Source organism: Mizuhopecten yessoensis, unplaced genomic scaffold, assembly GCF_002113885.1.
Source record: "Mizuhopecten yessoensis strain PY_sf001 unplaced genomic scaffold, ASM211388v2 scaffold4033, whole genome shotgun sequence".
In the NCBI taxonomy this organism is placed as follows: domain Eukaryota; kingdom Metazoa; phylum Mollusca; class Bivalvia; order Pectinida; family Pectinidae; genus Mizuhopecten; species Mizuhopecten yessoensis.
In genome coordinates this window covers 607,613-623,234 of record NW_018405342.1, presented here as the reverse complement: position 1 = coordinate 623,234, position 15,622 = coordinate 607,613, and the positions used below count along the sequence as shown (strand labels likewise).

General features: G+C 35.5%; 1 protein-coding gene across 1 annotated transcript; it reads left to right on the top strand.

The window, feature by feature from the left end:
* The first annotated feature begins 327 nt into the window (after nucleotides 1–327).
* Nucleotides 328–14,972, top strand: LOC110448396 (prothoracicostatic peptide-like). Its single transcript, XM_021494613.1, has 2 exons — nucleotides 328–442; nucleotides 13,525–14,972. Exon 2 carries the CDS (start codon nucleotides 13,551–13,553, stop codon nucleotides 14,376–14,378), a length of 828 nt encoding a protein of 275 aa, XP_021350288.1. The 5' UTR covers nucleotides 328–442; nucleotides 13,525–13,550; the 3' UTR covers nucleotides 14,379–14,972.
* The last annotated feature ends 650 nt before the right edge of the window (nucleotides 14,973–15,622 follow it).

Below are 15,622 nucleotides of genomic sequence, written 5' to 3'. Positions count from 1 at the left end.
TATGTCCTTACGTGATGGTAACAATGTATTATTAAAGTCTCCGCGGTAATTACCCACTTGTAATTTCCCTATCGATTCAGTGTTTTCTTTTCATCGATAATAATCATTAGCTAGGGTAGGAGATCACCCGACATGCGTAGTTAATCTACACAACTATATATTCCTTATCTACGAATATTGGCTATCTGAATTGAAGTCATGCAGCTTTCTGATTGGTCGGTTAGGAATGAAGGCATATGGCGATATTGGCGATGAAACGCCTACTGCTGCAGTTGACTCTGTATAAAGGACATTGGTACTCTCAACTTCTTATCAGAACATAACGGACTGTTAATACTGTTGGAGCATATGTTCTGGTCACAAAGGCAAAGAATTTCGGTAAAGACGTATACTTTGTACAAGTAAAATCAAGTGCGCCTTTGATACAGAAGCCAACTTTAAGGTAAGCATAAAAGATAATTTAAAATATGTATAAGCGGGTGAACAATAGGTACGAGAGACACATTTAAGATGCCTATGCAATAGAGATACTTTTTAATAGCTTTTGAAATGTGCATTTATAAAACTATTCTTTTTCTGAAAAAAGCTGACAGATTTTTGTTCACCTTATGATGTTGTAAAATGTCTTAAACAAGAACAGCGTGCTATCAGTATAGTAAGTAACAGGTAGGCGTGTTTCATAGTCATCTTCGATAATATAAAACAAAATAAGACAAAGTTATTAAGTTTTGCATAAAACGAAACGCAAGAGGAAGAACCACAATAATGAAATTATTTCAAAACTCTAATCTTATTGTTAACGTATCATGTTTCGATTGGCTTATGACCTAACACTTTTTACAACGAACAATAATCTTCAGACGGTTTTTCAAAGTAGATATCGACTTTTTTCGACAAAATCTAACCAGTGGATTTTTTTAAAGTATATCATTGTAAATAAAACTGAATTTAATGATATGTTAGTACTGATTTGCGGAGCTGCAGTGGCAGCTACTAAGCATGGGTCACAGCTTTCATTTCTTACACCTATTGTTTTAAGATGTTAATTCATCTTGTTTTTGAATATGCAATAATGTCTTAACGGAGAGAGAAGAAAGTCTCTAGTTTTAATTACGTATACGTTCATTATTCAGTTTGCAAATGATTTAAAAGAAGAATAATATATCTGCACGTTTGATATCCACAACTCAGAACGAAACTTCATATATAACAATTCAATGAATTTAAAGACGCATGTTTTATGTTAGCTGCCGATGAAGCGATTGTAGACTTGGTGGCAATTTTTTTTACATCTTTGCAACATTGACTCAATTATATAATTGCTTATATTTTTGTAAATTAATCAGACAATAGCATTAAAAGGTAGAATTGTGTTGAGTAGTTTATACGAATTGACGTGCAGTATTGTTGCCACGCGTGACGTCATAAGATTTGGACGTCAAATTTGATGCTACAAATTCCTGTATTTCTTTTATTAAGTAATGTGTCATTTGTATGCATAAAATGAGGATTTAGGTGTTTTCCTGTTGATTGTTATAAACGGCTTTGTTAATATTTCAAATCAGGCTTCCACTTGTGAAAAACAAATGTATTCTGTACTATTCGTACAATATATAAAGTATTTAACGGGAAACAATTCAATATATGATAATTCGTTTTGCGATTGCAATCTTCAGTTGTTAAGCGTTCGGTTCTACTGCATCTTAAAGGTCTTTTTTTGGTTCCAACATTAAAACAAGGGTACTTTAGATGTATGAAACAAGGGTACTTTAGATGTATAAAACAGGGGCGCTACTCGCCTTGTGCCAAGTCACATTAAACAAGATTGATAAAAATAACGTGTTATGGCACCCAGGATACACTTCCCTGTGTACAACCCAATAAAATAGGTCTCGAAGCCTTTTATCTACTTTCTGGAGTGTAGGGATTTAAAATGCGATAATACAGTTAGTGCTTAACATTGCGGTAAAATAGCAATACTAAAGTAAGAGTAGGTAAGGAGTAACCATACTTTACTAAGAATAGCCATACTTAAAAGAAATGTCTTTGTAAGGAAAGCATAGCATTAGTTAGAATACTTCAAGAAAGCTTATCCATACACATAATACACGTCCATTGAGTTCTATGAATGTTTGTTATTGCTCCCCAAACATTTTTATTAAAGCTAATTTGGCTGTAAATAAATGCGTAACAACTAATTAACTGAATCAAATTTCTCTAATTTCCTACATCATAATAACTCTCGGTGGTGTTGAGTGTAATGTTTGATGGTCGGGTTGCGCAGCGAATAACGCACTCGCCTTTCACCAGTCGTCTAGGATCCGGTTCCCCGATCGGACGTGAAAATGTAGTTTGTCGCCTGCCCGACCAGGTGGGTACTCCAGTTCCCTCACATATGAAGCCCCCCTGCGCACTATTAAAATAAATTGTTTCATAATTGTTAGAAATAAAAAATAAGTTTATATACCATCATAAAGTTTTATCAAATTTTTGCGCACTGTAAAAGGTTTGTTGTTGGTCTTGTTGAACGTTCGCCTAGGTGAGGAAGGCAGTCGGTTCTGTTTCAATGCCGGGACAAAATAAAGTCTTCAATTATGGTAGTTACTCCTTGCTAACGTTAATCTTTTAAGGGTAATTTCGATAGGTGGTTCACCCGTTTTCCGTGTAATGTGACCGGGCGTAGCGCTGTGCTGGGTGTCTTTGGAATGGTATTTCAGTGAGATAGCACTATAAATTGGCATTAGATCTGCGCTATCACAGGAGGACGTATTCATTAACATGCTTCGTCCAGCACTCATACAACACACTATGAGGAATGTCCTTAAATAGCATTATTAGCTGTTGATACGACATTAAACCCTGTGCAACCAACCAACCTTCGTATCGTAGACGTTCCTTTCGGAAATATCAGCAAGGACGGGTTCCTCTCGGCGTTTTGCTCTTCAGTTTGCACATAAGCTTATATTTAAATATGCTATTTTTGTTGTACAAGGTTCTTAAATTAGATGATACCAGATACAATAGAAGAATGTGCTCTTTTCCATGTTTAAAAAAAAAAATTGACAGAAATAATAGCTTGCTGCTTCGACATCTAGAGGTTAAAATATTTAGCTTGCAAGATCAAATACTTCAGACTCTGTCCGAGCCCATTGTGTCATCAAGACGTACTTGTGAGGTTAGGAAATTAAGATTACAGACGATTTTTTTTAAATTAACCTACACTGAGTAGAAAAATTATTTGAAAAGTTTCGATCCGAAAATCATTTTAAAAATTGAACCCCTTGGAAGCCCAGTTCACAAAAATCCTTGTGTGTGTCGGTCAGTACATTAATACTGCTGATAATGTTAAATAAGCCACCAAATGTCCCAAAGTTGATATGAATGATCAAGGAGAGCATAGCAGATTTCGGGTCAAGTCACAGAATAATTAATGTTATAGATAGAATATGATTTTGGATGACGCTAGTTTTCCCTTCATCATCATCCCTATGGCTTGAATCATAATCACGTTGAGTTTGGTGATAAGCCACAACTCGATGCTACAATTTTTAGAAATTTTGTGACGTTACTTTAATTGTAACGTCACAAGTTCCCGGCCAAAAGCAATAGATTTCCTGCTGATTTTAAGCGTTCCATTTTGTTTCATTATAAAATTCACGATCATTTCGGTGAAAGTGTTGTTTTATGGACCAGAAAAAGTTATATTAACCTCCACTTCGTCTCGATTTATATATCTTTCTTAGGTCCGTTAAACCCTATATTCTACTCGACAAAAGTGCTTTGTTGATGAGAAGACACTATGGAGCTGAATACATTTGTAATAGATATTGATAAAGCACGCACATCAATCTATTAGTTAATTGGGAAATACTAGTCCAGTGCATTTGATATCTGCCTAATGGTTTATTGTTGTTGTTATTGGTACGCGGGTCGCTATATATATTTTACGGTTTTTTGTTCTCGAATAATTAAGAATTTTAGAAACTGCTCGATATCAAGATTATGTTGGGCTTGGTTAAGCGTCCTACTATCTAACAACTGAGGAATGTTAACGCGTTAATCTGATAAATATATCTAATTTTAAAATTATTTTCTAAAATGCCGATAGGAGATTACTCAGCATGCTTAATTGTGTTTGATAATTAGATGGAAATAAAGTTTACCAATTATACTTCCTATTCCATTTCATGCAGTTTCGGCCAAATTAAAATGCAAAAATTGTATTGGCTCATCAGGAAACGGAAATGAAAATGTTATTAGCCTAAGAGATTGTCGCTAACACACTATGACGATTTCAGAAGTTTCATATTATTTTTTAGCCAAGAAAAAATATGTGTTTGTCATTATTCTGGTAATTGACGTATTAAGAGGTTCCATTAAGATAGATCCAATTATGAAGTTGTGTAGTCACTTAGGATAGTTAGAACCTTCATTAGATTTAAACTCAACAGGTCTTTAGCAGTGACGACATGAGCATTTATAATTGTTTAGACCATCTCGCGACATTTAGCACAAGCAGCCTTATGTAAACGTGCAGCTGTCAACAACATTATTTTTGTATTTTCAAAACTTGTAAAATTCAATTTACCATATTTTTTGTAGCAATTATTTCAACCGCTCAAAATAGCAGACCCTATCAATTCTGTAAGCGGTGGTTGTTGGTGACATTAATGAAGACACTCCGATAGTAATGCTAGTTATTATTCTCACTTCTATATAACTGTTGATAACAATTTATCTCAATAGCCATTGTTCGGGAATGGCCCGACTTAAAACAGAGTAATGAGTCGTTAATGGGATAAGCAGACACCTCGTGAAGACTATTGATTACGTTTTAACTGTTGAATTGAACGGTGAGATGGTCTTGAAACCACTGTTTACTGTAAAATGTATTCTGAGACACAGCCACATCCCTTTTTGAGACAGAGGTCCTCAAGTTATGTGGGGAAACGTTACGAAGATTGACATTTACAAGTGAGTCTGAATATCAAATTGTTTTTCAGACTAATTCGTATGTATGACTGATTGACGTAAACACATTGTATATCTGTAACAGCAACTGAAGCATGACTTGTACCTGCAAGAGTGTAATTAAGTCATAGAAATGTTGTATGTGTCTATAAGGGCGATTTAGCACTTATTGTATGTATTTATATAAAGTATCATTTTTATTTAATTTACAACAATTATGAAACAAGATATCGCAATTTATAATAATCACTCTTTTTGGCACGATTCGAAGTTGACCTCATACCTTTACACATCGGGAATTCGAACCCCGGATTCCTTCGTGAGGGCATGTGCGTTTTCCTATGCGCAACCCATGTAAGTTGTAAGTGTTAGTAAGCACGTCTTCATATTTCCTTGTATGCATCCGAAAGCACGTGAAAATCGACTCATGTGTATTATTTAGCGCGGTTGTTGTGCTCTCCGTTTTGTTTTATCAATTTTAAGCAATTTTGACTTATTGAGGATGATATGTACAAAAACGATTACTAGTTTTGGTGGTATTGACTATAGATAAATATTACACACCAAGATAAAAAAAAAAAAAAAAACGTTTTAAACTCTAATCAATCGAAGTTAGTCACTCTTTCGCCAACACGAATCATCAAATGGGTAAAATTCAAATCAACAAAAGCATTTTAAAAATCTGGAAAGCACCGGTAAACCACAATTTTTCTCATAGTTCCTCATTTATTCAAAATATTTCGGACACTATTACAAAATAGGAAAACGAAATGGAAATTATTTACTCAAGACAACAATACTTTTAATTTACCTACCTATAATGATGTAGGATTTATATATCAACGCATTATGATCGACATACACCCACAAAGTATGACGAGCTAAATCAACGTAGTTAAATATCCATCATCATATATTATCCGGGTGTTGTTCCTCACAGCTTATTATCTACTGTACCTGGTGGACGTTAATCTAAATATCCCAACTATTTTCTTCGGTTTTGTAGTAGTGTTTTCACATTTCATGACTTTGTATCTGTTTGGTTCCTGTTGCTGTTTTCCGTATCGACTTTCTGTTCCAAGTGTAAACTTGTGTGTTTTGTCGTGAAATAGCATACTGTAAAAATACTTATTTATGGTAGATGTCACTATATTTGGTATTTGGACACGTCTGCAGTATGTTGACACATATGTTTGGTTCGGTTTTATTTTGTTTAACGTCCAGATCATTTAAGGACGTTCCTCAATGTATCTTGTGTATTGCGTACTTTCGTGTGTGTGTGTGGCAGCGTATGTTGGCGTATTAGCCTCATTGTGATAGCGCGGTTCTGATGCCGATTTTATGTTGGTGTATTCGCCTCTTTGTGATAGCGCGGTTCTGATGCCGACTTGTATAGTGCTATTTCGGATATCATTCATATTGTTCATGATAGAACAGTCTTCAGAAGACTTGCCATAGTTTCTGCTGTTCACTTTGTTTTTTGAAAGACATTTAATATTTTCCCTGCTTGTTTACAATGTATTACATATATGTATATATTTTTCATTTTTCTGTGTCGTCTTGTTCACATACACTTTCTTATATCGAGAGAAATATGTTCTTTAGGAATATTCTCATACAGAATGGTATAAACATATTTTAATGTTCTGCAACCTGATCTTAATTTGTATACCCGGTCATGACGCAAAACAGCACGCAATGCTGCTTAAGCAGCACTTAACCTACACAAAGAAGATATGTAACTTAATCTTAATTTTGTTCTATATTTTCCAAGAAATTTCTTTTTCGATCAAATTGGCATCATTACAATCTGAAGTAATAAATAAGATGTTTGTAATTTAACCTAATACGAGTTAATGTGCAACAAGTAGGGCGTATCGCAAGGAAAAATGTCCTATGGTGACTGCGCGTATACCATACCTACATTAAGCACGAAATTAAGATCAACCTTAACGTCATGCTTAAGACTTGCCATTTACAGTCAAATAAACTGTGATTAAATACACCGATTTTCAAACATTGTTTAATGTACCGACTATGCAAGGTTGTGCAAAACAATAATAAACAAAGAACAACAATTATAGAAATACGAAATAAGACGCGCTGATTTAAAAATTCAGTATGTCGACGCAGATAGCCAAATAACGTTTGATGCCCCGTATGACCATTTCGTCATTTTGGATGGATCTTTGGTATTAAAGATCATAAGGAAGCTTCCTTATGAATGGTATTACATCGTGGGTGGCCTAGGCTAGTGTTTGCGGTATTGCAATTACACGAACAATTACATGAACAATTACATGAAATGTTATGCCAATAGAAGTATGCCATTTCGATTTCGATGTTTGGAAATTTCGATCATACAGTAACTCTTGAGGAAAGAGCTTTTTTACGGACACATTGATTTACAAATTTCGCTTCTACACGTTATTCGACACCAACGCAAATTTGGGTTGACATGTACCAATCTATTTTCTTTCGAAAACTATTGTTTAAGTTGAATTAATGACACAGGTTCGATTTTCTTCTAAGCATAATTTGGATTCCAATGTTCAGTTACCGTGCAATTAATGTTGGTTTTCAACCCTAGAAATGACATAGATTCCAATTAAATATCCATTGCGACTTCAATTAAATATCATACCGTAACCGTTTAATAGTCTCTTCAATTTCACCGACAATTAAGACAACGCAAAGCAGTCATTCTCTTACGGCCTGCGTGTTAATCCGCCTGTTATATCTGAAGAAGGGAACTGCAAAATACCCTTTTAATTATTTTAGAAATCCTATTAGCATGTACTAGCTTTGTAACGGAAAAAAATTGTATTGAAACCATTTTTTAATCACCAAACAGCTATACATACTTTACTCATCAATTAACCAGTACTCCTCTCATTTTTTAAATTCATTTCATTGTGTGCATCTACTCTATTGTTTCAACATTGTTTTGCTCCTAGCATCGTCAATAAGTCCAAGAAGCCAAGAAGGAGAAAAGAGTTGAATGGTGCAGTGTAATTCATTCTGGCACCCTGTATCGATAACAATTTAAAGGTGTTGTTTCGTACGCTATTCTTTCATAAAATGACAAAATGGATTGTTTAAACGTTATGCTTGTGAACCAGTCTCCAAGTTAAAGGCATCTGTATTCTGTGACATAAGTAAAGCCTTCGATAGAGTGTGGCATGAAGGGTTATTATACAAACTAGAATCCTGTGGTATTAAAGGAAACTTGCTAAGTTGGTTTAAAAATTACTTGTCATATAGAAAACAACGTGTTTTAACCGAGGGCATTTTCTCAACTTATAATTCTGTAAACGCTGGAGGTCCACAGGGATCTGTTTTAGGTCCCTTTTTATTTCTTTTATATATTAATGATATAGCCGATATTGTAATTAGTGACATACAATTGTTTGCTGATAATACATCCTTAAGTGAAATTATTGAAAATAACAATATTGAAATAGCTAATAAAATTTCAGGAACTCTTTCAAATATTAGTACTTGGGGTAAAAAGTGGGATATGAATTTCAACCCTTCAAAAACTGTATCAATGAAGTTTACTAGGAAAGGAGACACGCTACATCCAGATATATTTTTTAACAATAGCCCAGTTCAATCCCTTGCTACTCACAAACATCTAGGTGTTATTTTATCTGAAGATGGTAAATGGATTCATCATGTAAATTATATATATGAAAAAGCGTTTAAAATGGTAAATATATTAAAATCACTTAAAAAACGAGTCTCAAGGAAAACTCTTTTAAAGATATATAAAACACATATTTTGCCTTTATTCGATTATTCAGACGTCTTGTGGGACAATTGCACGGAATAGTCTAAGCAACTGCTTGAGTCTGTTCATTTAGAAGCTGCTAGAGTCATAACAGGATTGCGCAGAGGTACCTCTCATCATAAATTATATAAAGAACTTTTCTGGGAATCTCTCTCAGATAGACGACAAAAACACAAACTAACATTAATGTTTAAGATACTTCATGGCATGCCTCCGCAACATCTGAAAGATATAGTGCAACCATTTATATATCACAATGAAAATGAAGGATATCCATTAAGGACGACTAGATATTTCAACACTCCAATATGTAGAACAGTAAGCTATTATAGTAGCTATTTTCCCAGTACACTTAGGGAATTCACCTCATTCGCTCTTAGTTTTGATTTATCCAATGTAAACTCTCTATCACAATTTAAAGCTCTGCTCTTCAAAAATAATGAAACTGTCTCGGCTTCAACAAAAACGTTTGCAAATGATGTCAGTCGAAATATAAATATAATTTTGTGTCAACTTAGTAATGAAGCCAGCAATTTGAACTCTGACCTTTTTCTTGAAACTGCGGATCATTATTTTTGTATCTGTCCTCTATTCAACCATTCTCGATTGACACTTATAAATCAGCTGATTAACCAAAATATAACCCATGACCATTTTAATATAAGCACGTTACTTCATGGATGTCATAAATGTGATGAAGAAACCAATGCATGTGTACTACAATGTATAGCAGAGTACATTATCAACACTTAAAGATTTGTTTAATCATAACTACACCATGTACGGACGGGACATGGAGACATACTATATGAATTGTTTATATACTTGTTTGATGATTTTAATGACTGTATATATACCATACCGAAGTTGTAAGGAGAAGGCTTATATAGGCTTTGCCTGGTGCCCTATCCCTTTGCATGTGTTTTGCAATAAAAATTGTTGAAATGAAATCTCTTTATTCTAAATATTCGAGTAACTGCCAGAATTGGCACTGGCAGCAAGTTTTGTGGATATATTTATATATATACTATATATATAGTATAGGTTAAATTAGTCAGTGTCTTCTATGATTAGCAAACAATCAGGGAAGAAGCAGAGAATTCCCCGGTGTAAATTAAATAAGAAATCATAGAAAGAGTAGCTGCATAAAAATACTATTTACTATACCTGTTGATATTTACACGGAAGGACTGCCGATACGCGTCAGATGTCATTACGATGGTCTGTCTGGTCAAAGATTGGGCAATATTACGTTTCCGTACTTATTACATACTTCCAAAATACTTGTAATGAGAAGGTGTAATGTTTTCAAATTTCATTCTGTCAAATGCTGACAAGGTAGAACAATGTGATTGGTTCGATTCGGTTTTGGATTTATTTTGTTAAACGTCCTATTGACGGCTAAAGTCATTGTGTGCAGTGTATGCGTGCATTTGTGTGTATACGTGCCGGTAGCAGGGTACGTTGGATGCATTTGCCTCCTTGTGATAGCTCGGATCTGATGCCAACTTTATAGTGCTATCTCACTAAAATACCTACCGAAGGCACCATGCACAGCATTCTACCCGGTCACGTTACACTGGCAATGGGTAAATCTGTCGTTGCAATTACCCGAAATAATGAAAGTTTAGCTGGAAAGAGTAACTACCATTTTGAAGGACTTTGGTAAGTCTCGCCTGGGGACTAACACCATTGCCTACTCCACTCGGGCAAACGTTCAACGCTAAAGCCATATGTGAGGTAAAGCAAAGCAAGGCACCAAGAAACAAATCGTTGTTAGTAAGCTTAGAAATATTTAAAGATGTTGAGATTCGAGGCCAAGGTGTTGGAAAGATGATAAGCTTATTCAGTGATTAGCGGCATTATTTTGTGCGTATATGAAATACAACCATTATTTGAGTTAAAACTGCAGTAAATATTTAAGAAGAATAACACAAAATAATTGCAAAATTACGAGTTTTACCTGACATATTGACTAGATTATTAGAGGTTGAAAATGCCGTTAAATCATGATTAAGCTAATGACCAGTTGAATAACTCGGCCCTGATGCATTTCATATGTCATTTTTTTCATTTTTTTCATTTTTATCTTCTAAAAACAAAACAAAAATAAACCCTTTTCCGTTAAATACTATGTATAATTCAGTGTATAGGGAACACAGTTAAGTTATCTAAAACAAAATTACTTTCGCGAGTAAACGAGGTCAATAGGTTTGTATAAGAAACATTAGTCGAGATGGTATGTGTTCATAATCGATACCTGTTACAAATTTCGTGTGCTATACGTACGCAATGTCCTAGAAGAGTAGATGTATGTACACGTGCTCTATACCTGATCCATTAATCATCAAAAAAAAATGTTAATAATTAGATTTATTGAACGCGACCTTCTACAACACCAAAGTCAGTCGAATTAATCATATCGTAAATGTAATTACGTTTAGTTACACGAAGTACCTTCACTGGTGCCAATGTTAGCACCAGTGAAGGTACTTCGTGTTAGTTTTTGATGTCCTCGGTCAAACATTTTGATGTTTGTGTCAAATCCATTAGAGGAGGTGATGTACTATTTCCCCACCCTTCACAGGTGTGTCTCCTGTATTGGCCGGGAAAGATCAGCTTGTCATCCCCTAGGGGGAGATAGCCTCGTGCCGATTGTGACGTCATTAAAATGCGTCATCGGTAATTGTGACGTCATCAAAAGTGAATGACGATATGCATACCCCACATGTATTTTTAATAACAAACATGTCAGACTACTATCGGTTGAGTTGTGACTGAATTAATAGGATGGGGGGAAAAAATCATCCCCTATCTTGAGGATGTAACAGAGAAATCTCCAACCCTTGGGGTGATTTTTTGGTTGTCTAACCCTCGGCAGAGCCTCGGGTTAGACAACCAAAAGACATCATTTCTCGTGTTGGAGATTTCCCTATCACACCCTCAAGGTCGGGGAAGATTCTATTAATCAATACTGCGTACTATTATTTGTTTGTTGGGGGTTTACTTTCCCCGCAACAACCAGGGTCTTATTTAGAGGATGCCACTGCAAGGACAGAGTAGGAAAGCAAGAGAGAAGTAAAGAAATAGATCCCAAGTGGTGCGATGGGTGCAGCTGATTTTGGTTTCTTTAATGATCCCTTACAAGAGACACTAACGGAAACCCAGTAGGATATAGCAGTTCCACTCGTTCCCCGAACCTGCGAAGAGCGTGGTATCACAAAGCCATAATTATTTTTCTAAATGTACCTATTCACAGGAATTTACTTAGACTGACTTGAATCATTTGGTCTCCTCGTTAATTTGCGTTGAAGTAACGTTCATTACAGCTCTTGTATACGAGTTCTAGGGGACGCGATGAGGATAATCATCATTATATGTACATCACGTCCTACTGCAAACATCTAAATTTCAATATGTATCAATACTTATCATGTGAGGGTTCATCAGTAACCGGCCAATTCCTGTAGGTGGTGATTGCGAAGAGAATAAAATCTGTTGTAACTCAACGCAAGATTTGTAAGAAGCTACTAAAGTGGGTACGCTCAGCAAAGTTTTTTCTTTTCTAACAACGTTTAAAATACTCAAAAGAGACCAAATTATATCTCATTTTTCATTGTTATCAATTTAAAGCAAGCGTATTCAGATGCCCTCGAAGAACATACGCATTTCCTCTCCAGTTATAAGCTATTGACGGTATATATAGAATGAAATTACAAGATATAAAATCTTATATCGGGGAATTAACTTTACAGAAATGTCTTGATTATCCTGAATGTTTTTTCTCACGCAACCTCCGTTGTCAGTATAACGTGATCGGGTGAAGTACTGTGCTGGATGCTTTTAGCATGGTCTTACATTAATAGATCCGCGCTTGGTTTCTCCTTTGATATTTTGTGGGATTTCACGTTTAAAGTATTTGTGTGAAAGCTGTTGAAGCCACGCTTTTTGACAATAGTTTGTTTTTCAATTTGCTCTTTAACTAAAATTAAATCTGGAAATTCCACTGCAAGAGTGGGTCCTCGATTCCAATTTAATAACTACAGGCAAACAAAACTTCATAAATTCCTGTATATGGTATTCTTTTTGTCAAAACTACTTGAAGAATCGGAGTCGGATAGCTCTGATATTGAAATCCATATTATTCCTTATGTTCCTCTACTGATCATTAAGCACCACGACACAGATATTCCGTCTTTGCGTATTGCAGAGGAAAGTTTTGAGCGTCCAACATTTAACACTAAATAGCATCATTATATAAATAGGAGTGGAGTTGGAACGCGCAAGGTATTCGTGGATTTATAAAGGGTCAAAGATATACCTGACTGTTTCGTATGTGATAATGTAGTCACTGTTGAAATTGTCTTGGTCACAAGTAGCAATATAGAACAGGTCTATGATACATATTTTAAGCAAAACACATAAAATAGCTTTCTAATCATTTCTTGTGACAACTGCTTTTACTTATTTCATGATGTAAGGTTCTTTAACAGAATAAAGTGTTTGAAATAATATTTATATTCACATCTTAAGCATTTTGTCATTTTTGATGTTTGTGATTTTTTTGATTTTTTTCTCTACAGTCATAGACATGGTTGTTGGTACCAATGGTCTGCTTAGCCTAAGCAAACAAATAATGATTAAATTCCGCTTTCTCTGTCTTGTCATTGTACGATTATCTTCTGCTTCTAATTCTTTAGGATAACAGAGTTTGTTTATAAAGACTTTTATTAAGTATGACCCTTTGTTATATTTTGCAGACGTACACGCTCCATTGACACACAACATGAAGTTTCAAATGTCCATCACCAGATTGCTCTGTCTTACACTGCTTGTACTGAAGACCGCCTACTGCATGGCAAAGTCACTAGATGGAATCGACAAGACAACCGGTGCCGTGGACGCCAGTCGAGAGAAGCGTGGCGTTTTAAATAGTGACTCTAAAGAGGAAGCCTTATCAAAATTTATAAACACACTAAATGCCTCCCCAGCGGATGAGTCTGAAGTAGCGAAAAGAGGCTGGCAAAAGTTCAATTCATGGGGTAAAAGAGTATTGGTTAATCTTTCCCCATGGGGTAAACGGCGCTGGGCTCGTCTTCAGTCGTGGGGTAAGCGATCCATCGATCCGTCTGCAATTGACGAAACTGGCAAAGACGACATCGATTCGGAAATAACACCGGAACAAGCATTACTATACAATGAGGGCGACAAACGTGGATGGAAAGACATGGGGACGTGGGGAAAACGTGATCCTACAGACGAATTAACAGATGCAGGACTTGAAGACGTAGATAAACGAAAATGGACTGGTTACGCATCGTGGGGAAAACGTGATGATGAAAATGTCTCCGATGATCTGTTGCCAAAACGAAAGTGGAACCAACTTAGTGCATGGGGAAAGCGTGCAGAAGCGCTAACAGCTGATCAACTAGAGGCCATCAAGCGGAAGTGGAGTAGTATGGCATCGTGGGGAAAGCGATCAAATTGGAGTGGCTTCAATTCATGGGGGAAACGGAACCCTTGGTCGAACTTGGCTACATGGGGGAAACGTTCAAAATGGAGTGGCTTTAATTCATGGGGGAAACGCAACGCGGCGGACGACTTAGAGCAGTAAGCGAGTAAAATAGTGATTTTCCTGAAATTGCAAGCTCCAACTTGTGAATAATCCCGTCACAACGACATCAACACACCAACAATTTAGTAGTGCGATACAAACCAAACTCACGTAGATGCAAAAGAGCTCTGACTACTTTTCATAATTGTAACAAAAGCCGCGGATAGAAGAGGAATATGGTCCCTGTTAATGAAAAAACAATACTAACAAAACAAACAATAAGTGATAATGCAATGCACTTTTTCGTATCTCACAAGATGTCGATCGATACTTAGAACATAAGTTAAGAACCACTGATTATTAAGAACACAAGTTAAGAACCGCTGGTTGTCTTTTTAGATGCGATTCTTTAGAAACCTATATAAGAAGTGTTTGAACATTGGACGTTGGCCAAGGAACATTTATACAAATGTGATAAAATTGATGAACATTTTGTAAGAACAACGTATCTAATATGATTGATTCTATCAATTCATACATTCGCAGACATATCATACCTTGATATTTGGGTATTAATCATTTCTATATTTATGTGTTTGACATTTGATAATGGTATGTGAAGAAAAACAAGTAAAATATTTTTCGTATCCACTCTGTTTTAGTTTGTTTCTATCTGACCGATTTTAAGGAACTGTTAGTCAATTAATAGAAACTCCCGTAGGTCGGGAACTAGACATTTTCAAAAGCAGTCGTTGAATTGTTGCCCACCCTCATTAGATGGTGCGTAATCATATCGTCTATGGTTAGTCGTTCTTCCGTAAACATTTTTTTCTCAAATTTCAGATGGTTTTTCTTGGTCTGTTTTTGTGCTTGTTTTCATTTTAGACTGATCAATAATACAAGATGGTCGCCAGGCAGATATCTTCGCCATTGATTTTATAAACAAGTACAGAGTGGTTTTTTTCCAAAATCACATATATGTCCCATTTTGTCTATATTTTTGCATTCTGCTTCTTGATCGAAAAAACAAGATGATCATATTAGTTTTGATAAATTAAATTTGTTATCATTATTTCTCAAGAAGCATTTTACAGATATTGCTAAAATGTCATGTGTATGTTCCATTTTGGCTCTGTCTTTTATGCAGCCATCTGGGATATTGACAGTTCAATTTCTGTCTATTCTAAAGCGTACTGACAGTTTTGTGTCAAATGTAAAGGTTGCCCTTAGTCTGGCATAGTGCATGCTTTATTTTGAGATTGGGTTGGCAGCTATATTAGATGTAAACAATTAGTTGTTTGTGT